Here is a 24488-nt window from a genome sequence, read left to right as displayed (position 1 = left end):
CGGTTTTTCCTTCCTAACCCAGCGCCACAGCAAGTGCTCCCTGTGGAATCCCCAGTGAAGAATGACAATTGTGCACAGCCAGAAGCCTGTGCTGCCTGACACTGACACCCTGCACGTCACGTGGTGTGCCTTTACTAGGGGAGGCGCTCAGGGACCCCTGCGCTGCCTGACTGTGTGACTCACCTTCCACACCATGCGGCTGTACCTTTACTAGAATTTCTAACTTTACAAGTTTGTACGTAACATACTGTTGTATTCTATGGCGATGTGTGACTTTTGGCCTATTCTGTGTCACCTGCTGCATACTTACCGAAACAAAAAAATTATTCTGCTTAAAAATAATATATTTTAAAAACAAAGCAACATACTGCTGGTGAAAATACAAGGAGTTCCATTTATGCGCATTTTAAGTTTACAGAAAAACTATTTATATAGGTATTGCCACAAGGTTTAAATAGCTTCAAATGGTATTTACTGTGCCCTTTTTGAAATCATTCATTGAAATTATATATATATATATAGGTCTGTGTTAACCGAGTTCCCGGAGCTGCTCTTCAGTTTGTTGTCTGCCACAGATGTGCAACCTAGAGCAGCATAATTGTCTTTATAGAAGAGCCAAGGCCATCTACTGATCTACTATCTTAGATGGTTTTGTTTTGTATTTAATACGCTAGATGAGCACTAGATGGTGCTGGTGCTTACTAATTAATACAAGAACATTTGCTAACAACAGGAGCCCATTCAGCCCATCAATGCTCCTCCGGTTCCTAGTAGCTGATTGATCTCCGAACTTTGTCAATTTGGGTCTGCCTAAACAACAGAACTGCATGTAGGTAACCTGTTTCATACCCTCACCACTCTGTGTGAAGAAGTGACTCCTCCCCTTTTTCCTAGGCCTCTCTCCACTTCATTTCCAACGTGTCCTCTGGTCCTGGTTTCTGTGCTGCACTTAAAGTATTGCTTAGGGTTTGTCAACTCCTTTTTAAGATTTTGAAGACCAAGTCCACCCAGCTCATTTTTGTTCTAGGCTAAATAGATCTTTCATCTTCTCTTCGTAGCGCATTCCTTTAATTCATGGGGTTCCATGGCAGCAGCTAGAACTGAAGAGTAGATCCTGATCTTAAATTATTTATGAAAAAAAAGTCAAAGCAGCGGAACACAGACAAAAAAAAACTGTTGCTAACAGTGTATCATACACATTTCTGAAGGCTACTGTCCTTGGGTCTGCAGACAGAGGGCTTGCTCCATGGGGTTGTGGGAGCTATTCATATTGCAGGTCTGTGACGTGAGTACGAACGAAGGACATCATACTTGGGACGTTGCTATAGTAACCCATGAAGTTGTTTTTTCCGCAGACCAGTTCTTTCCCATAGCTGACAATGCCAATCTGGGAAAGAAGTATTCCATGAGGTTATATTTTAAATATAGACATACTAAAAGAAACTGAATAAGTACAATGACAAACATTTTGACTAGTAGTCTCACTGTTGAGTTTTGATTGAAAAATGTCTAAAAGTTCCATTCAAACAATTGTAGCGAAAAACAAATCATTCCACAAATCTTACCTGCTGTGCAGTTCCATTCATTATATAATATACATCCCCACCCCATTCAACAGCTTCTTTCCTGTCAATAACCAATCAGACTGACATGCTTTCAGCCAGTAACACGACCTAGAAGACACTGCTGAGGTGAAATGACCCAGGAAGTGAAGGCAGAGAAAATTGAAACATGCTTTTAAAGTGGTACCGGACTTCATGTTTTCAAATGAGAACACATGTCTGCTAAAACGTGTTTCAGTATTGCACATTGAGAGCTGTGTCACTAACAGGCAAGATGAATGGAATGATTTTGTTAGCTGCAATTCCTTTAAGAGAAGTGTTTGTGCTCATTTAGTACACAGTATACGTTTCAGAGACACAGTCACCAGTATGATCCCATTTCTTCACTGTACACCCAGTTCATTGAACCAGTATTGCTGCTTTTTATCAAAACCGTGCTGCCTGTTATCTTTGAAAATATATGTGTGTAGGTTAAATAAATGTGCTTTGCTATCAATTATACATAAAATACAGACTGCTTGCTCAAGGCCACATTTGTAACTTAAAACGAGTGAGTTTCAACTATACATTACATAAAACACAAGAGTGAAGCTAAAGCAGGTTCATATTTCAGAAATCTACCTGAATCCATTGATCCTTTCTCTTCATCACAAACGCCCCACCAGAGTCACCTAGATTGAAAAAAAAACATTATAAAATCCCCACACGTTGAAGACAGAATGTAAGATCCTTTTAAATATATTAACTTATCCCCAGCCTTCACTCTTGTTATTTACAGTGCCTATAGAAAGTCTACACCCCCTTTCAAAATGTTCATCTTTTGTTGCCTGGGTAGTGCATTTCAAAGCAAAGACTCATTAGCACCAAGGCACTTTCAAAAGAACTCTGGGACAAAGTTGATGAAAGGCATAGATCAGGGGATGGGTATAAAAAAATATCAAAGTCCTTGAATATCCCCTGGAGCACAGTCGAGACAATTATTAAGAAGTGGAAGGTGTATGGCACCACCAAGACCCTGCCTAGATCAGGCCATCCCTCCAAACTGGCTGACCGAGCAAGAAGGAGACTGATCAGAGCGGTTACCAAGAAGCCAATGGCAACTTTGCAAGAGCTACAGGCTTTTATGGCCAAGACTGGTTAAAGTGTACATGTGACAACAATATCCCAAGCATTCCACAAATCTGGCCTGTATGGTAGGGTGGCAAGAAGGAAGACCTTCTTGAATTACTCAAGAAAGCCCACCTTGAATCCCGTTTGAAGTATACAACAAAAACACTCAGGAGATTCTGTAGCCATGTGGCAAAAAGTTTTGTGGTCTGATGAAACTAAAATTGAACTTTTTTGGCCTAAATGCAAAGCGTTATGTTTGGCGCAAACCCAACATAGCGCATCACCCAAAGAACACCATCCCTACTGTGAAGCATGGTGGTGGCAGCATCATGTTATGGGGATGTTTCTCATCGGCAGGGACTGGGGCACTTGTCAGGATAGAAGGGAAAATGAATGGAGCAAAGTACAGAGAAGTCCTTGAGGAAAATCTGTTGCCCTCTGCAAAAAAGCTGAAACTGGGACAGAAGTTCACCTTTCAGCATGACAACAACCCAAACACACAGCCAAAGCTACATTGGAGTGGCTAAGGAACAAAAAGGTAAATGTCCTTGAGTGGCCAAGTCAGAGCCCCGACCTAAAACCAACCAAAAATTTGTGGCATGAATTGAAGATTGCTGTCCATCAATGCTCCCCAAGGAACTTGACAGAGCTTGAACGATTTTGTAAAGAAGAATGGTCAAATATTGTCAAATCTAGGTGTGCAAAGTTGGTAGAGACCTATCCCAACAGACTCACAGCTGTAATTGCTGCCAAAGGTGCTTCCACCAAGTATTAACTCAGGGGGGGGGGGGGGGGGGGGGGGGGGGGGGGGGGGGGACTTATCCAATTATGATTTTTCAGTTTTGTATTTTTAATATATAATTTTTTTCTCAATAAAAACTTTTTTCCCCTTAGCAGTGTGGAGTATGGTGTGTAGATAATTGGAAAAAAATCATCATTTAAATGCATGAAACTCTGAGGCACTGACACAACAAAATGTGAAAAAAGTTCAAGGGGATGTAGACTTTCTGTAGGCACTGTATCTGCTCACCAGCCCTTAATGAAAAGTTAATGAGAGTATCATATTCTATTCAATGACAAACATTTTAACTAAAAGTCTTTGTCAAGGTCTTCAGAGAAAGACTTCAAGTCGAAAGGATTGTCATTTCATTTCTGAAGTACCTTTTAGATTTATTTTTTAAAACTACTTATTCATATTTTAAAATGTTGTATGTTAAGTTTTAAGATCCACTGCACAAACAACAAAGCCTTATGAAACACTGCAGTCACCTGTATTCATTTATTTTGCTTTTTACACTTATTAAACTAGGAGACATTTGATAATTTTTACCTTAACTATTCAAATTAGTAGTCTTTCTACACCTAGTTTGCAGTTGCTAATTATCAGAATAAAGCAATGGTTGAGAGTTTCAGAGTGTGTGATCAGATCCACTGACCTTTACAGGAATCACTGTTTTCTCCTCTGGCACAAAACATTCGTTCGGTGAGAGTGTGTTTGGTTTTAGGGCACTGACCACGAGGCTGAGAACAGAAACCAGAATCGTTTGGCTAGTGCTGATCCCCAAGTAATTCCCTAGTTTCCCTTAGTTGGACTCTGCAGGACCACAATGTCTCTTTGGTACTGTGGTGATCAGAATTGGACACAGTATTCCATGCACTAAACAGCGGTAACCTGTTTACCACGCACACAGCCTCTTTACGTGTGCTTTGCACACCTGCTGTATTTACGAAGCTGTGAAAAGTAACCTAACGTGTGGAAACAATGGGTGGAGAAAGTACTGTGTAGAGTCATTTCAATATAATTAATGCTGGAAATGTATACACATTAAGTTTTTTTTTTAAATGAGGGAGGTATCTGAGCTGCAAGTCTTTATTCACTAAAGCATGCTAACATTTTTAGGTCCTCAACACGTGTTAAAAACGACGTGTTTTAAACCAGGCGGTATATACTTTCACAACATTCAGCAAATCAGGGCAGACCACTGGTGATACTGCGTCGCAGAAGCAGGGACCACAGAAACAATCCAATCTTATTTTAGAGATCGGCCTAATATAAGTACAGTTTAGGAAAGTTGATACTAGCCTGCAGAACATGTTTTCCCACACTGTAAGCCTGGATTTAGTTACTTCATTATTTTGCATATTTTAATTAAAAAGTATCGCCTGACAAAAGCAAACAATTGAATTTTGAAACGCAAGTTAAGGATACACGTCATAATACTGTTTTAAATTCGATTTGGATTTGCAAATAACCAAGAAGAAAGCATTGCTTCATGTTAACAGTATGGGTTTAATCTCTACTGTTAGGGAGAGTTTGGATGAACGGCCTGTTGTTGTGTTTTGTTTTTTAAATAAAGAGCGTAAATTAATAAGTGTACAGGAGATGAAGAGGGTCACAGGAGACGGTAATATGTAGATACAGACAAGAACATATTTGCCTTTATATGCCTTAAGAAGTTGCTCTTATTTGAAATCGATCTGTATTTTATGCTTTTATTGACTATGCTCTTAATCGCTACTGAATTTATTGGATTTCGCAATGTAATATTTAGCAGCAACTACAGTAAGTTGTTCTGGAGGCGCGTCTGCTAAGAAAATTAACATATATTTTTTGGAATATTGAAAAGTGTACTGGTTAATTGTTTGTTTTTGGTTCCCCAAAAGCTGAAAAACAAATAAGGGAAACCAAACTGGTTCCTTGTTTGTTTTCCTGAGCCTATATTCAAAAGCTGAAAAAAGAAAAATAAACCTTTTTTTTTTTTTTTTTTTTTTCAAAAAACAAACAGCATTTCATAACTCGCACAGCATTCCGTAGGAATGTTTATCCCTTATACATGATCATGCACAAAAAAAGTCAGGATGACTGCACTTATTATAAGCTACTATAATAAACTGTGTGTAAAAACCACTTGCAGAATACACTGCGCAGTGACAGCTTGCAAATTAATAATTCAGTTTGTCTTATTAGTGCGTATTATTAGTTTATTGAATAGAGCGGTCACGCCTTCCTTTTTGCACACAGTATGGGTTTCCCTTGCCATTCAGTATTTCAGGTAACTTATCGCTGTTTAGTGCATGAGGCCCTACATGTGGTCCCACCAGTGCATTATACAACCTCATCATACTCTGATTTACCCCAGCATTGCCTTTCTGCTTGCTTTCCCCACACTGTATGGTTGCTGACAGCAATTAGTTTATTTCAACATCAAGTTCTTTCTTTTGGTGAGCCTGTGCTAAGTACAGTGCTGAGAAAAAGTTTGTGAACCCCTTAGGATTTTTACACATTTCACATATTTCAAACCTAAAATGTTATTAGATCTTAATCTAAGTCCTAACAATAGATAAAGATAACCTGATTATACAAATGACTCAAAAACATGATACTTTTTCAACATTTCTTCACCCTTAAATGAGTCAACATTCAATATCCATGTGTGAAAAAGTATGTGAACCTCTAGATTCAGTAACTGGTGGCACCCCATTGAGCAGCAATGACTTCAACTAAGTGTTTCCTTTAACTGTTGGTCAGTCTCACATCTGTTTTGAGGAATTTTGGCCCATTCTTCCTTACAGAACTGCTTCAACTCTATAACATTTGAGGGCTTCCTTGCATGGACAGCTCGCTTCAGGTCCTGCCACAACATTTTGATGGGGTTTAGGTCCGGACTTTGACTAGGCCATTCTAAAATGCAGAATTTCTTCTTCTGCAGATCTGTTTGTATGTTTCGGATCATTGTCTTGCTGCATGACCCACTTTTGGTTCAGCTTCAGCTCACGGACAGATAGCGTGACATTCTCCTCTAGAATCTTCTGATACAATGCAGGATTCATGGCTGTGCCAATGATGGCAAGCCGTCCAGGTCCTGAAGCAGCAAAGCACCCCCAAACCATCACACTCCCACCACCATGCTTGACGGTTAGGTAAACATAACATTTCTCATTGAGGCCAAAAAGTTCTACCTTTGACTCCTCTGTCCAGAGAACATTGTTTCAGAAGTCTTATGGATCATCTATGTGCTCTTTGGCGAACTTCAGACGGGCAGCGATGTTCTTTTTAAAGAGCAGTGGTTTCCTTCTGGCTATCCTTCCATGAACACCATTCTTGTTCAGTCTTTTTCTGATAGTTGAGTCATGAACACTCACATTAGCCAAGGCGAGAGTGGCCTACTGATCCTTGTTTGTTACTCTGGGGTTCTTTGTGACTTCCTTGCTGATTTTTCAGTTTGTTCTTGGAGAGATTTTGGTAGGGTGCCCTCTCCTAGGTAGAGTGATTGTGGTCTTGAACTTTCTCCATTTGTAGATGTCTGTCTAACAGTGGATTGGTGGAGCCCCAAATCCATAGAAATGGTTTTATAACCCTTTTTAGACTGATGAGCATCAATAACTGTTTTTCTGAGGTCCTCAGAGATTTCTTTTGATCGTGGCATGACGTGTTTCCACATACCTGTACGGTGAAGACCAAACTCACAAAGTTTCTGATCTTTATATAGGATGGGGCCTCCAAAACTCACCCCTGAAGATCTACCTAATTATTTAAACACCTGGTTCTAATTATCCCCTTAATTGAGCTAATAAACCAGGGGTTCACTTACTTTATCACATACCCTGAATCTTAATTACTCATTGTTTGTCTAATTCATACATCATTTTGTTTCAAAAGACATGGAATTGGTTAATATAAGCCCTACTGGATATTTAAGAAAAGACTGGTTTTGATTCAAGAAGGCTATCAAGGTAAAACTATGGAATTTCCTTAATTATCATTGGGGTTCACAAACTTTCTCTCACTGTATGAAAAATATATTCATATTCATGCAGTGTGGACAATATGAGATACAGCAAAGGTAATGTGTTTTTTTAATATAGTGCCTGGCAAAGCTATATATATATATATATATATATATATATATATATATATATATATATATATATATATATATATATATATATATATAATGACTGTCTTTTAATTCAAAGCATTAACTGAACATATTAATCATAGGGGAGATAGAACTAATGCGAAACTCACATAGATGCTGACTTTAGTATATAGTAATTCATAGCTAATTATATGACTCTGTCTGGACTGGCCCCACCCAGCTACATAGCCACTCAATTCTCTTCCACTGTCATAATATCCAGCGTTCGTCATTTTATTTTCTGTAAAAAGAAAGCATAAACATTGATTAGTTTTAAGGCAAACTCTGTACAGTATTATCAGTCTCTCTCAGTGAAATTACTGAAATGCTGGCTCGTATCAGCCTGTCTGGAGGTGCTTTGATCTAGTGATCTGCCACTTTCAATCAGATTTCCTTTTTGATTTGCTGATCTGGCCTATGTCACACATGTCTATGGCAAGCAACTGGAAGTGAAGAGCAGCTGCTGAGCTCACATGAGTTAGCACATGCTTCCTCATGGTTATACAATACATTTATCATAGTTTAGCTTGGTTAGTCGTGCTTTAATATACTTTGCCATACATTTCTGGGCTTTACAATGCTTACCTATGTTTTACTACCCTTTGCTATGCTTTTATAAGGGAAGGCAAAAGAATACCTTGATAGCTACAAGTGTCTTGCCAGATTCCTACTGGCGATGGGATCAGGTTTTCAACATCTTTTGTACAGGGAAGGCAGACTCGCCTGGGAAAAACACAGAGTCTTAGCTGATCAAATAGCCCCACCCCCCCACACCCCCCCCTCAAATCTCGGAGCACATCTAAAGACATAACAGTACAATAATTGTAATAAATTAAGCAAATCTCTCCAGTAGAGCTGTCAGTTAATCACGGTTAACCTTCCTGTGACAGGGTACACTTCTGTTGATGTGTTTATTTTTCTGAAGATTAATTAGTTTTTAACACATATCAATCATGCTCTTTTTACATCTGTCTCGACCTTTTCTAGTATGAAAAAAACATTAATTCAGACTAGTGATTGTCGTATGGTTTTAGTTTGAGGTGTACATTCTTCTAGTATAATTCATGACATGAATTCAAATGTAACAGGTGTAAAATGAATATGCAGTGTTCCTTTAAATTTGTTATAACTAATCTGGGGATTAGTTCTCATTTTTATTACTATTGTACTGTTGTTGTTGTTGTTGTTGTTGTTGTTGTTAAATTGTTAATCCTGCATGTCGTGGCAATTTCTAAACTTAATTGTTTTGTTAAATTTATTTATATATATATATATATATATATATATATATATATATATATATATATATATATATATATATATATATATGTGTAAAGGTCAAGATCAATTACCCATATGCGCGGGAGCAATCCGGGCTGGTTATATTCAGGTGAGGCTGCATATCCGAGTCTGTTTTGTTTAGTGACTGCATGGTATTTCGTTAAAAGTTTAAATAAATATATTATACATGGAAAGATGTAATAGATTCTTAACTAATGTAGTAATAATTGATTGAGAATGATAAAGCGTGTTTACCTCGTCTGTGATTAAATGCAACAGATGGTTATATCAATGCGTTTGTATTAATACTGTAATTCTCAAATAATTTCTTTGTAATTAATGCTGTTTATTTTAAATTCTCCAGTGCAGAAGGGGTCACACACACGCAGCTAAAAAAAAAAAAAATAGTTCAACGCAGAGTAGGAGGCTACAGTCCCAAATGCAAGATCACCTCAGCCGATCATCGTGGTACAGACTTCGGATTCAGAGCCTGAAATATTGCAGACAGGGCTGCCTGTGAGGTCTAATTATTGCATAAATAACGGTACATTCATAAGGATATTTCAATTAGAAACTGAATGTGTTTTTCAGTGTTTTGAATTAGTGTAATTTTTTAATGATAGCACGAGAAGACTCTTCAGGTTGAAATGGGTGATGCAGTAGAGTCTACGCATTTTCTGAAATGGGTAGAGAGTGGATTAGGAGTATACTGACAATCCAGACTCCACTAGATGGAGTGAAGAAGGAGGTAAAGTTTATTATCCCAGACATTGACACTGCTGCATCAGCAAGTGAACCGTACACTTTAGGGTTTAAAATGGCAGATATTAAGGGTGATGAACAGTCTTCTCTACCCTTCTGCATATCTAATTCAATGAATCCGACTAATAATAATAGTAATGGATTAGGGTAAATAAATCCATGGATCTTGTGACTGACTGATGACCCAGGGTTAAAGGTTGCAATGCTGTTTATTAGACACTGATCCACAGCTGGCCAGCACCTTTAAGACCAGACCACTGGACAAATGGACAGTCTGTGAAGCACAGGACATGCTAGACAGCCACCAAAGGGAACTAAGGTTGAAAAGTGAATCGCATGATTCTGGTGCAACAAAGACTCAGAGTAATCCTGCTGTTGAGACTAGGCCAGTCAGGGCAGCAGAAGTGGTTAATGTACAACCAGAACAAGATAAGGATTCACAGCCCAATGCCAGGCAATCCTCGTTGGTCTGTTCGCAAAGGCGTTTTCAAATGTAAATGGCAAAACCAGCTCTCAAAACTGAAACTGGAAGTCCAGAGCAAGTCATTATTGTTAGATTTGTGATGAAAGTGATCATAGCACCAAGGCACATTGTATGTGTAACCATCTGTTTCATATGCTTCTCACCAAACCATAGCTGGAGAAATTGCCGAACCAGTGACCAGGCAGCTGATCCTGTAGCTGCTCCCAGACCTGGTAATCGCCAGGGAAACTAGAATGTTCACAATTCGAGGGGCACTGTGTGGGCAAAGCATTAATCCCCCTAGCCTCAGATACTGACGACCTCAAATCGATATATAGCTACCATTGTGAAACAGCTACGACAAATAAATAAGTTATTTTTCAAAGAACTCAGCACTTAGTGGACAGTGACAGCCAGTTTTCATAGGAAAAGATAAAACGTTCCCTGCTCTTCTTGACAGTGGCTCAATGGGGTGTACCATCAATGTCCAAACAGAAAAGAAGCGGATAGAGAGTGGTGAGCTTAGTACTAACAATAGTAGAGAGGCAAATGTCACGCTCATAGGCTGTGGACAGTTTCAGGTGCAACCACTATGCATTTATGACCTTAAAATGACCCTGTATGGTTATCAGATCATAGTTCTAGTGTTAGTAGTGCCAGGACAAGTGGATGCATTTATTATTGGAACTAATGTCATAAAAAACATTTATGAAAGGCAATGATAATGACTTTTGAAGGAACCTGACCAGAGTGAGATGGGGCAGAGTGGCAGATTTCTGAGATTGATGGCCAACCTTGTGCGATCACATTCCAGACAGTGGGAACAGTGAAGCTGAGAAAGACAGTGGTCCTGCAGCTCTGCAGTGGGCATGTGTTATGGGGTAAGCTGCCAGACAAGGTCTCAATATCAGTTGCTAGCACTGTTGTGGTTGAGCCTTCAGCTTCAAGAGCTGTTAACAGAAGTGTACTGGTGGGTCGAGCTGTAATACCTTTCTGGGGATACGGATGGGTACCTGTAACTGTAACCCTTTAGATGAGCCACTGACTTTGAGGCACAACTCAATTGCAGATGTCCATGCTTGTATTGCTTTAGAAGACTTTGACTGGGGACCCAGCACTGATAACACAACTAATGACAGAGCCGAAACCAAGGGATTCAAATGAATCCCCAGTGTATTCAAAACTCAAGCTCCACTGCCACTGAATTCAAACTCGCCGAGTCAGATTTGGATTCATGTGAAGCAAACAATCAGTGGCAGACTAAGCTTAAAGACCTTGCTGTTTAAATATGAACAGATCTTTTCAAGGCGCAAACTGGATTGTGGCAAAGCTAAAGACTTTGTTGATAGACACCTGAAAGATGAGCACCCCTTCCCATTTACCTTACTGTAGGGTCTCACCTGAGGATTATCACAAGCTGCAGCAAGTTCTTGATGATATGGAAGAGAAAGGCGTTATTAGAAAGTCAAATAGTGAGTGGGCTTCACCATTGGTGCTTGTGTGGAAACAATCAGGGGACTTGAATTGAACCGGTGCACCTTTAAGGATGCCTGTTCATTGCTTCATCAGTCTGATGCTTCAGCTGCTCTTGGAGGCAATTCCGTTTTCAGTTCTATGGACCTTAACTCTGGTTTCTATAATGTTCCATTGCATGAAGGTGATAAAGTTTACAGCTTGTACCACACCTATTGGATTGTATGAGTACAGTACACCCTCGCTATAACAAACTTGTTGGGGTCCAAGCCTTTTGTTCGTTATATCAAGAGATTCAATCAGCAAAAGTACAACGAAAATGAAAGATAAAATGTAATGACATAAGAGTGTGATATCAAGTAGAATTACATGCATCTGTTCATTTCATGTATGCTGTATTCTGCCTTTGCTTTATCCTGTTAGATAAAGAACTAAAACGCAGTACAAAAAGCAAGAATCCCAAACTGAAGCTGAACTTTTATTCTAAATCAATCTGACATGAATCGTTTCAAAGTGCACCAAATCTTAATCCAACGTGGAATCCCACACCGAGCTTTCATTCCAAATCAACCCAGCATGAAAAGTTTGACTAGAAAAGTTCATCAGATCCTCAAGTTTTTTTGTTTTTTTTGTTGTGTTTTTTTTCCTTTAATCAATTTTGCTTTGATGCATGGTTGCAGAACAAACCAAAAACAGTGCTTTTTTACAACCTACATATGCCTTTCATTACGCTTTTTTCAATGATCAATATAGTTTCCAGCTTTGTTGCATAGAGGCACAGTTACACAGCACACGCTTTTTATTAAGACAAAAGAGCACCCTTCACTCTGGAGGTGGCGTCCCTTGCGTACAGACCAGGATGTTGACAGCGTGTGTTTATATTATGTTTTTTTTTTTAATTTTATTTAGGGTCCATGGGCCAGGTTCCTTATACCCGAAGGTTCATTATAATAAAGGGTGTTATAGCGAGGGTGTACTGTACAACCGAATGCCACAGGAACTGTGTAATTCTCCAGGGTCTTTCATGAGAATAACGGCCTCTATCTTAGGTGACTAGAACTACACCCAGCTTGTTATGTTACCTTGATGATCTGCTGGTACTCACACCCAGTGAAGAAATAGCTCTTCAGGAGCTTGGAAAGGGTGTTTAGATGTCCTCAGAACCATGGCCTCAAGTTGGCTCCAAAGAAATGCTACTTAATGCGACGGCAGCTACAACTTTTAGGGCATGTGGTTGGTGAAGAGGGTGTGGCCACCGGCCCAGACAAGGTAGAAGTCATAGCTAATCTTACTGAGAAGGACTTAATGCTGGAAGATGGCCACACTCCTTCATCTAAGAAAATCAGGTCTGTGCTAGGAATGTTTAATTATTACAATCGTTTTATTGAGGGGTTCTCCCCAAAAGCTAGATCGCTATATAAGCTGACTTCTGAACAAGAATAGAAGGCTAGGCCAGTAGCTTTTGCTAGTAAATCTTAAAAAAATCGGGCTCAGACCAGATATAGCACACACCACCTTGTTTCTTGCCTTGAAATGGGTAGTATGAGACAAATTGAATCATTTGAGGAGCAGAACTTTCACAATATGGACTGACAATACCCCTCTGACTTATATACTAACAAAGCTTAAACTCGACGCCTGTGAGTAGCAGTGGGTTTCGAGACTTGACCCATAAAATAGTGCCAGCTTTAAACATCATTATCATCTCACAATGCTAAAAAACATACGAAGACTGAAGTTGTTTAGAGATGACACTCACATCACAAATTCGTCTTTGTCACATTGCCATCACATTGCACAGGATGCAGTAACTGAACTGGCATCTACATTAAAAACATGGCAAGCTCAAGTTTGGGATCATTATTATTTATTTATTTATTTATTTATTTTTTATGAAAAAGGCGAACCAGTTGAAGATGGTGCGGCTGTGTGTATGGCCTGTAAAAATCAATCGTCAATAATTCACTTTCACATCAGGAAATATTAAACAGTAGCTTAAACACTCCTAGCTAAACACATGAGATCATTGAAAACACTTTAAAACAAAGAGAGTTTGTCTACCTGGTAACAATAATGTATAGTAAATTATCTGAAACCAGTTGAGCCTTACCAAAATGAAAATGTGTTGAATTCAAATACAAATATTTTTTTACTGCCATATGTAATGCAAAAAAAAAAAAAAATGATGTGAGCTAATTTAAATAACATAAAGTAGACATAAACATTTCAATAATCTTAGAATGAAAATGGTTGAATAATGGAAAACTGTAAATGTGATATGTTGGCACCTTTAACCAGTATCCCTCCATTGGTTCGAGTCATACCTCACTGTGTCGCTGTACGAGATCTCCTGATCCAGCTCCAACAAGGCCATGTCGTAATCATAGCGTCCGTCATACTGAGGGTGAAGGATGAACCGCTTCACCCCTATTGTTATCATAGAAGAGTCATCCTTCTTAATGATTCCTACAAAACAGAAGGGTGTGCTTGAAATGACTTGGGTTACAACATAGAAAATCCATTCACGGTAAAGTAACTCTGGGGTTGGAAAATTGCCAGAGCAGTGTCCTCGTTTACAGAGGTGCTGTGAAATCTAAAACTGTAATGTAAAAAAGCTAACTATTACAGTGCATAGAGTAGAATTACTGTCCAAGTATAGTCAAGGATTGCATTCATTTTAATTGAACTTTCTCCATTACACACAGATTTGACTGTAGATGTACCATACCTGAGGGACAAGTGTGTATTCACACAGCATTCTTGATTATAAATTTAGAAAAGAAATCACGTGACTTGATGCCAGGCTGTACAATCTGACTGACTTCAGGCAGATATGATTTAATCACGTTGGATTACAGAATATACAGGATTGTAGAAGATGCTATTAATATCAATGGGGATCGATGGTGAATTCTGCACAATGCTGGTTTGTAGAGGGTACCATTAATATCAATGGGGATTGATGAATAAATAAATGTATAATAATAATAATAATAATAATAATAATAATAATAATAATAAAATAATAATAATAATAATAATAAAACATTTCCAGTTATGTATTATTTCCACATTGGAATATCAATGTGATGTTTACAGAATTGACGCTCTGCACCTGTATATTTCACTCGAGCGTTTGGACTCTGAACATATGTAGATACATTGCATTCCCACAAGGGATTTATTAATTGAACAATTGGTGTTAAGAGGAGGGGTGTGGTTACCTGAGTGAGAGAGTGAGAGGGGGGAGTTTGAGACAGAGCTGACTGAGTGCAGGAGACTGTATCGTGAGCGGCGCGCAGAGGCAGGGCACTGGTTCTGTGAAGGGGCTACCAGGGCTGATACACACAAGCTATGAAGCAAGGGGTTGAGCTAGAGGAAGCGTGCAGGAGAAGCTAGCCTCTATCCTGCACACAGAGCAAGTGGAGGGGCTACCAGCTTTGATACACTCAAGCTATGAAGCAAGGGGCTGAGCTAGAGGAAGCGTGCAGGAGAAGCTAGCCTCTATCCTGCACACAGAGCAAGTGGAGGGGCTACCAGCTCTGATACACACAAGCTATGAAGCAAGGGGCTGAGCTAGAGGAAGCGTGCAGGAGAAGCTAGCCTCTATCCTGCACACAGAGCAAGTGGAGGGGCTACCAGCTCTGATACACTCAAGCTATGAAGCAAGGGGCTGAGTTAGAGGAAGCGTGCAGGAGAAGCTAGCCTCTATCCTGCACACAGAGCAAGTGGAGGGGCTACCAGCTCTGATACACTCAAGCTATGAAGCAAGGGGCTGAGCTAGAGGAAGCGTGCAGGAGAAGCTAGCCTCTATCCTGCACACAGAGCAAGTGGAGGGGCTACCAGCTCTGATACACTCAAGCTATGAAGCAAGGGGCTGAGCTAGAGGAAGCGTGCAGGAGAAGCTAGCCTCTATCCTGCACACATAGCAAGTGGAGGGGCTACCAGCTCTGATACACACAAGCTATGAAGCAAGGGGCTGAGCTAGAGGAAGCGTGCAGGAGAAGCTAGCCTCTATCCTGCACACAGAGCAAGTGGAGGGGCTACCAGCTCTGATACACTCAAGCTATGAAGCAAGGGGCTGAGCTAGAGGAAGCGTGCAGGAGAAGCTAGCCTCTATCCTGCACACAGAGCAAGTGGAGGGGCTACCAGCTCTGATACACACAAGCTATGAAGCAAGGGGCTGAGCTAGAGGAAGCGTGCAGGAGAAGCTAGCCTCTATCCTGCACACAGAGCAAGTGGAGGGGCTACCAGCTCTGATACACACAAGCTATGAAGCAAGGGGCTGAGCTAGAGGAAGCGTGCAGGAGAAGCTAGCCTCTATCCTGCACACAGAGCAAGTGGAGGGGCTACCAGCTCTGATACACTCAAGCTATGAAGCAAGGGGCTGAGCTAGAGGAAGCGTGCAGGAGAAGCTAGCCTCTATCCTGCACACAGAGCAAGTGGAGGGGCTACCAGCTCTGATACACTCAAGCTATGAAGCAAGGGGCTGAGCTAGAGGAAGCGTGCAGGAGAAGCTAGCCTCTATCCTGCACACAGAGCAAGTGGAGGGGCTACCAGCTCTGATACACTCAAGCTATGAAGCAAGGGGCTGAGCTAGAGGAAGCGTGCAGGAGAAGCTAGCCTCTATCCTGCACACAGAGCAGTGGAGGGGCTGCCAGGGCTGATACACTCAAGCTATGTTTCCATCAAAACATGCAGCACATTTCTACCACCAGGGAACTTCATTAAAACCTAATGAGATGTATCGTGTCAGATTGAGACATAATAAAATAAATTTAAAAAAAACTGGCAACACTGCTTACTGCATTTTAATATATGCTGGTGTCTACAATTACTGTAGGTTTACTTTATTACCTGTTGCACCACCTTTAAAATCTAAATTATGTATTTATCTATTTTTTCTACACTCTCTCTTTGTTAAGGTTAAAAAAAAAATAAAAAAGACCAGAACTAAAGACTGCGGCGCTCACAGGCACTCTCGCTGGAGCCGACCACATCGAGATTTTGAGATTTAAAAAAAGAAAATAGATTAACATTTTACATTTGTACAAATGTATTTACTTTATGACAGTGTTAGACTGACGTATCATTATGAAAAGGCTGAATGTCTAATTGGCACGTCGTTCTTAACCACTGTGAAAGTCACCTTTTTAAAAGCTGTTAAGCCAAACTCTGATCTGTATGCAGTTCATCTGAGTTTTAAGAATGTGATGAGGCAAAAAAAAGAAGTAACATGGAATTGGAAAACAAATAACATCAGAGAACACTGAACAGTTGAATGGAATATCCTTGACTACATCGCTGAACTGTAATAATACATGTGCTCCGTGCTCTTTATGTAAGAAATGGTACTGCTTACCTAGACTCACAGTTATGGAAGTGGCGAGCATGTCAGTGCTGTAGCAGTGAGCCACACTGAGAATCCATCTCCTGGAAATGATGGAGCCAGCACACATCTGAATGAACAGGGTGGGGAGAAAGTCCAGCAATGCATTGGGAGTAAGTATGGCTGCTATGATGCTTTTAGGGTCCTCTTTTAATGGGGACCCTTATGCTATGTCCTTCTGTCTCACTCAACATGGTGAGCACGATAACTGCACAGATCCACACTTATCAAACATTAAAACACTGTTCTTTAATTCACTGTTAGTTTACTTTCTCACACTCGGAATGTGCTGTCATAGGCAAACGTAAAACTCGGTTTATATCATGAAGCGCTTTATATCACGAATTATGCCTGCACGGCAATCATGAGAAAAAGCGGGCTCATCTGTATATGCAAACATTCAAGTGGCTAACATTAAACAACCCAAATACGAATACATTCCCAGTGTCACCTGGTTGTTGTTGACATAAACCTGCCAGGGCCAGTCTGCTTCGAGAGATTTCACTCCACCATATATCCTGCCCACACTTCGGTGCCGCATCTTCATCCGAACTCCGCATTTCGCGGAGGCTGCATCATCTATACAAAATGACAAGGGGCTTTAAATGTGCCCGTCTTTATGCTTCAAAAAAGCGTGAGAAGGCATTCTTGATACACTGATTTACAAAGAAACACAAAAACGTTTGCAAATGAGGAGGCTATTCCACCCTCCAGTTCCTAGGAGCTGACTGATCTCAAAGCTGTGTCAGGTCTTCAAGGACCCAAATGATTCTGTCTCAACAACATGACTGTGAAGAATTGTCTCTACCTTCTGAAGTGTCTACCCTCTGAAGTGTCTACCCTCTGAAGTGTCTACTACCCTCTGAAGTGTCTCCAACCCTCTGAAGTGTGTCTCTACCCTCTGAAGTGTCTCCTACCCTCTGAAGTCTCAACCCTCTGAAGTGTCTCCTACCCTCTGACGTGTCTACCCTCTGAAGTGTCTCCTACCCTCTGAAGTCTCTACCCTCTGAAGTGTTACCCTCTGAAGTGTCTCCACCCCTCTGAAGTGTGTCCTACTCTCTGAAGTGTGTCTCTACCCTCTGAAGTGTCTACTATTCTCTGTCCTAAGTCCACTTAATTTCCAACTATGTCCTCTGGTCCTGCTTTCTGTGCTGCACTGAAAGTATTGGTTCAGGTTAACTATGTCAAGAATGTATTTGCGTAATTATATTGTACTTCATCTTTCCACGCACCATCCCACTTGGACTTGCTGTACACCAGTCTCAGGGTGTCGTAGCTGGGCAGGTAGAATGTGTTCTGGCGCCCTTCTTCTTCCACAGACTTGTGGGGAATTATACTCTCCAGCTGTCCTCTGTCCACACTCCCCAGCCCTATAGCAAACACATCTGGGAATATAGACAAATGAGGGGGTCATGATCAGAGGACTGAAATTAAACTTATTGAGGGAGGGATAAGCTCAACTCCCCAGTAATGTTGTTGAAGCTGACACCCTGGGATCCTTCAAGAAGCTGCTTGATGAGATTTTGGGATCAATAAGCCACTAACAACCAAACGAGCAAGATGGGCCGAATGGCCTCCTCTCGTTTGTAAACTTTCTTACGTTCTTATGTTCTATGCTTTTGAATGAAAAACATAAAATGTGAAAATAATTTCCAACTCTTATCTGTCACATGCTTCCATTCACTATATAGTGTGCATTCAAATATGCAGTTTTGAAAGAAAGACACATGCTCTTTAACTAAACCAGTACCAAATTAAAATACATGTTTGCTGTGACGTGTTTCTTTCAGAACTGCATATTTGAGACCTATGTAGTTCATGGAAGATTTATGGAATCATTTTGTTAGCTACAATTATTTGAACAGTATTACCTATTTGAAAATAAAGAAGTTATAAGAAAGATCATGTTTTACCAAACCAGAATGGCGTGATGCTTACCAAGATTAATGTCTGGATCCGGGATGTGCTTCGCAATCTCTTGCATCATTTTGGAAGGAGCTGGCCCACTGCTAGATTGTTTTGCTATAAAAGACCACATTACAAGAGCAACTAGGCATGGCTGTGAAATGTCAGATGTTAACTAACGTACTCCTGTTAACATTCATGTATTTCAGTCATCCCATTCTTTTTAAACAGCGTTGCTCTCAGAATGAAGTCCGAGTGTCACCAGCAGCCTGTGCCTCTGCAGCACTCTGGTGGATGAAATACATCCGCAGTGTCACAGGGGAAATGTGATATTACTTCCATCCACCAGGGGGGAGTGTTGGAGGAGGATGACAGGTTATCGGCTGGGTGTATCAGACGTACTTCGAGGTTAGATTCTGAGAGCTCTAGCTGTTCTGTTGAGGCAATGTGAATAATCCATTATTATTATTATTATTATTATTATTATTATTATTATTATTATTATTATTATTATTATTATTATTATTATTATTATTATTATTAATCATCTACAAGAGTCCTGTATTAGTGGAATGATAAAAATAACTGGTAGAAAAATCAGAATAATCTTAAAATACAGCGATCTGTGGCAGTGTCATACGAGCAATGCTTAGTGTAGCCTGGCTCTAACAACACTCCCAGTGTTTCAGCTGTTACAGTTTCCAGGTATTTAACCCTGTGATGTGAAACTCACCAATCAGAAATATGGTCCATTTTACACGGTCAGCCTGTGCTCTCTGAATACTCTTCAGTACAGCTTCCAGAGCTCTGTAAATATTAGTTCCATAGTGCTGTGAGAAACCTATCCACAAAGAAACAAGACAAGACCAATTACAGTCAATTACCAATTACAGCAGTCTTCATAATGTGCAGCCAATTCACCTTAGCCATTTAGAGATGGGAGTTAGCAGTCATTTTCCACTTGTAACACACAAAGCTGCATATGAGAGAAAAAAGTTGCCCATCTCTCTCCTTTGAAAGACTAAGAATCTATTACAATATCACATTAACTAATGCACTCATGTTGTTTATAATTCATTTCTGTTTCAGTTCTCACATTCTAGTGATTTTTTAAAGACATTCAAAACACCCCTGTAGCTCTCAGATTCATGTCTACTCTTTACGTGCATTGAGTACACCAGAGTGTAACCATTAACCTGTCCCCCTGCAGCACTCTAATGGATTGAAGAAAAACCTCATTTGTGTTGCAGGGGGGCGGGTTAATGGTTACACTCTGGTGTACTAATGCACGTTGATGTTAGACATACAGTCAAAAAGCAAGGTGATCGCTAACCTGAGTAATCGATAGAGTCAGCCAGTGGATCTGGACGTCTTGTCTTGGGGTTTTTTGTCACATCTATCTTTTCAGCTTTATCGTTATCATAAAAAATCACTTGAATTAAAACATTGGGAGTCCAGATCTGTAACAGAGCGAGCGTGAGCGAGATAAATAATTAGGATTCTTAAATAATTGTATTCTACAAAATGAATACATACAGTGAATAATTAAAATAAGACAACCAGATAATATAATATTATTAAACTTGTACAACCCATCTGTATTTTAAGACAGCAGCATTGTGTCTGGAAGGTGACTCTCTAGCAGTGTATTGTATTACAGTGTCTCTAACGTGTACAGAAACGCATAACATTGCCTTTGCTGTGTCCCGTGTTGTGCGAATCGCAGCGTTACATTTTTAAACAACTCTTTTGAAACTTTTTTCTAGATCACACATCATAGGTCACAAATCAACTTGGCAATACATTTCTCAACATTTATTAGGAAGCATTCGCCAGGAGAGACTAATCTCTTGTAAGGATTGCAGTGTATCAACAGCACGCTTCCTCTGGCAACTAATGGTGGCTTTCTGTTCCCATAATACTGTGAAGTAAAAAGGTTGACAATTTATAACAGGTTTAAAATATTGAGAATCAGGAACTTGTTTTTCTTTACAATACACACAGATTGAGTTACAAGCGACCTGAAACTATGGAGATAGTCTGTTATAAAGAATCTACATTCTAAACAACACCAGCGATTTGTCACGAGGTTCCTGCTAGGGTCTTGGGCTTCAAAGGAATTTAATTGTCACCTGACAATAACGGTGATGCAATTAACAGATGTGATTCCTTTGAAATGCTAAACATGTCCTTCATAGACAGACAGACCAACACCACTTGTGTAGTGAAGAGGTTAACTGTATCAAAAATAGTAACAATGCTGTTTAGTGGATAATGGAAATAGTGCTGCTGGAGATTTTTTCCATCGACTAGCCTGAAGGATTTTTAAACATGGAAATTAAGGATATTTCTGGTTACTCTTCATTTTGTGAACACTGAAAATGCAATACATGAAAAGTACTTCAAGATAAAAACATAAGGAAGTCAGATTATAATCTACATACATACATTGGTTAGAACATTACTAGCATGACCAGGGTTGAGCTTACAGATGAATATGACAATATGTGGAATGACTTCAGGAAATTTTGAAATGGCAGGAACTATGGATCAGAGAACATGGCCAACTCTGTTTATTTTCAAACTGCCCCATCGTGGACCAAAATTTGGAAAGGAGCTGTGCTTTCTGAGGTTCTCTCTTCATCTTTACTTCCCTTGACACACACAAACGCTCTGTAAAAACAGCTTTTGATCTCAGAATCATCTGACTTTCATCACCTCAAACAGCTGACTTTATCTTGCTGGACACCACTATGCTTCTAAGATGGTCAGCGTCTGAAATTCTTTTCTTTGAGGAATCTTTCATTTCCGTGATGCATAGAAATGATAGGATTCAGTTGTTTAAATGGAGTGTGTGATGACATGTGAAATGAAATTGTTTGAACATATTTTCAATTCTTAGTATGATAGAATATATTAATGCTTTCTGAATATTTTGAATATATTTCAGATTTTGATAAAATATATGGTTGGGCAGAGCAGAGCTCTATATAGATTGGCAGGGATGGGGTTAAATTCCCCTACCTGCCTGGGTTTATTGTGTTCAGGTGGCTGGGGTTGATTGGAGTAATTAACGATCAATCAGCACCCAGCCACCTGACATAAAAGGAGGCCTCAGCTTCCCATTAGGGAGAGAAGGGAGCTGAAGAAGCAAGTAGATGGTTGTGCTTGCTGTTTTTGGTTTTGTGTTTTTTTTTAATTTTCTAACCCAATGAAGGCATCGCCCAGCCTGGAAAAAGCCTTTATTTTTGTAGTTTTGCTTTTGTGTTTTGTTATTTGTGTTTAAATATCTTTGTTTCCGCCCTTGTGCTCTTTTATTTTGTGTTTATTTATAATAAAAGTATTATTTTTTTGAACTGCAGTCTGTCACTGGACCTCTATCCACTCGCCAGCCTGTCACAATGGTTAATAATGTTCTGAGCACACTTAACTAATTACCAAATTAGTTATTTAAAAATGCTATGCTAATACTTTTAACCTACCTAGTAACATTGAAAAATAAACAAAAGTAATTTTACTTTTGAACTGAGTTGTCTGATTTTATTTTGGAATGTTAATTAAGCACTATTAAACAAATGGAGGATACTGTTTAAAATATTAAATTAACTATATAAAAGAACATAAAAAAGAATATATTGAATTAAGTTGTTCTTGGTATTTTAATGAAATGTATTTATATTAACTGGTAAAAGGCAGATCATATTTTCTTTTGAGATACTATAATTAATTTAGATACTAACATCTGTGTTTAACTTAATTCACCCTAGATAATGGATATTAAGTTATAAATATCTGTTGCAGCACACCTCTCATTTAAAGCAGAGTATCAGCACTGTTGCAGAAGGGAGCGTGAACTGAATACCCTGCGGTTTAAAAGAAAATGATCTTTCTCCTGGCAAACGCTCCCTATTAAAAGTTGAAAAAGTAATTCCTTAGTTGATTTGCTTATGATGTGTGAATACAAAAATATCAAAATAATCAGAAATCTGCTGTATGTCTTTTTTCTGCGATACGGAATGCCGCAACGGAAGTGGTGCGTTTCTTTAAAACAGTTTAGAAGCATGCTGATCTGTTTACACCATGAACTGACATTCAGAAATCATCCTACATGCATATCACTGCCCAACAAAACATATTCAAATTATATTTTACAGATATCTGTCATTCAGAGTGAGAGAGTCCTAATACTAAAATAGCAGGAAGTCATCCTTCAGAGCAGAATTGTTGTCATTTCTTCTTTCGAAACAAAAGAAAGCAAGGTGTTGTGAAGGGATAGACTGCAGCCGCCTCTCGCCCCTCACCCACCTTGTCAATAGTGCTGTCAATGAATTCCAGCCCCTGCCGAAAGTTATACCAGCCGACAGTGAGCGAGGAATCCAGCAGGAATAAGATGTGGGGAGTCCTGCCACTGAGGGGGTTCAGCTCCCTTTCGTTGGTTTTCTGGTCTGGAATATGCAGAGGGACTGTTAGTTTGTTATATAGGTCTCAAAGATGTGGTTTTGAAATAAACATGATCCTCCGCTTGGTTAATGAAATCGATATTTTAAAACCATGCTTTTACATAGTGATGCACTTCCTTGATAGTTTCCACACCTCTTCAATATATTCTTTTCTGTCATTAAATCAACCAGCTGCTTCCTCTAGTGTTTTTTATTTTTTATGCGCCCCCCCCCCCCCCCCCCCCAATACTGATGCTCATGTAAAAATTCTGGTAAAGTACAAAAGACTTTGGAGGTTGAAAAGTCAATACCAAGCAGTCATATAAATACAGCAGCTATAGCTTGAGACCTCATATTGACCTCAGGGTAGAGTGTCAGCTCTAGGTACGATGCTGATTGTAACGTCTCGTGTAAAATGAAAGCAGGCTCCACACAGGCAGAACTAGAGCTTCACAGGTCAAACAAACAATTAAAGACCACACAAAAGCACAATTAACTGTGCTAGATTCCAGTGTACCTCTCGCTCTCACTGAGACAGCCTCTGTCACTCTATTTATCACAACATTGGAAGAGAGACCAAGATCCCAGCAAAACAAATACAGAGCTAGGAAGGAAATTAAAAGAAGACCAAACCTGTGGTCTTTTCGGGGATACTGCCGGCAGCTTGCAAAGGACCATACGGACAGCTGGAAATAAATCATCTAAATACATGGCTGAAATCGTGGCGCACACAGGAAGGCCGAGCGTCTCAATCTGAATCAACAATGTCAGAGTAAAAAAAAGAAAGAAAGAAAAATGCCAAAACATAACTTTTAACAACGATCTACAGAGAGAATTTCCTTTTCTGAGCAAGAAAAAGTGACAGTGATGTGTTTTGCAAGCACTGTAAAGCAACCTTTTCAGTCGGCCATGGCTGCAAATCAGATATTAATGATCACTTACAAACAAAAAAGCACAAGCGATAGGTTGAATTGAAAAGCAACAGCAGCATTGATAAGTTTTTCTGAAAGGCAGCTCCTGGAGAGAAGGAGTTTAATCGATCTGCTGCTGAAGGAACTTTCGCCTACCATACTGTAAAACACAATCAGAGCTTTAGGTCAATGGACTGTACATCCACAATGATTCAGAAATGAGATGATGAGAAGTTTTACTGTGCTTGCACCAAGACCGAAGCAATAGCCACTA

At 39.7% G+C, this 24488-nt stretch overlaps 1 protein-coding gene across 2 annotated transcripts; it reads right to left on the bottom strand.

Moving 5' to 3' along the window:
* Positions 1–326: 326 nt before the first annotated feature.
* LOC121308461 (transmembrane protease serine 6-like) lies at positions 327–24165 on the bottom strand. 2 transcript variants are annotated; one of them, XM_041240875.1, is made up of 14 exons: positions 23937–24165; positions 23170–23309; positions 20198–20324; positions 19598–19705; positions 18898–18981; positions 18192–18344; positions 17411–17538; positions 16933–17029; positions 13895–14036; positions 8229–8314; positions 7702–7832; positions 4109–4193; positions 2184–2233; positions 327–1387 (listed from the first exon to the last, which is right to left on the bottom strand). In XM_041240875.1, the coding sequence occupies exons 5-14, from the start codon at positions 18944–18946 to the stop codon at positions 1262–1264; spliced, it is 1047 nt and encodes a 348-aa protein (XP_041096809.1). In that variant the 5' UTR covers positions 18947–18981; positions 19598–19705; positions 20198–20324; positions 23170–23309; positions 23937–24165; the 3' UTR covers positions 327–1261. The 2 variants fall into 2 exon arrangements, with proteins under 2 accessions (XP_041096809.1, XP_041096810.1); XM_041240876.1 differs by lacking the exons at positions 4109–4193; positions 23937–24165 and having other exon boundaries at positions 1351–1387; positions 23170–23519.
* Positions 24166–24488: the final 323 nt, after the last annotated feature.

Source organism: Polyodon spathula, unplaced genomic scaffold (assembly GCF_017654505.1).
Source record: "Polyodon spathula isolate WHYD16114869_AA unplaced genomic scaffold, ASM1765450v1 scaffolds_713, whole genome shotgun sequence".
NCBI lineage: Eukaryota > Metazoa > Chordata > Actinopteri > Acipenseriformes > Polyodontidae > Polyodon > Polyodon spathula.
Note: the sequence above shows the minus strand (reverse complement) of the source record. Positions and strands in the feature narration are given on the sequence as shown.

Bases quoted from the DNA above. Each gene is read 5' to 3' on its own strand.
- LOC121308461 (XM_041240875.1), bottom strand. From the start codon at position 18,946: ATGATGCAAGAGATTGCGAAGCACATCCCGGATCCAGACATTAATCTT. The intron at 7,833-8,228 runs GTATTCTTTTGC...TTCTTTTTACAG, and splicing joins AGACACTTGTAGCTATCAAG to AAAATAAAATGACGAACGCT. The intron at 2,234-4,108 runs GTCAGTGGATCT...TTTTCAATCTAG, and splicing joins AAACAGTGATTCCTGTAAAG to GTGACTCTGGTGGGGCGTTT.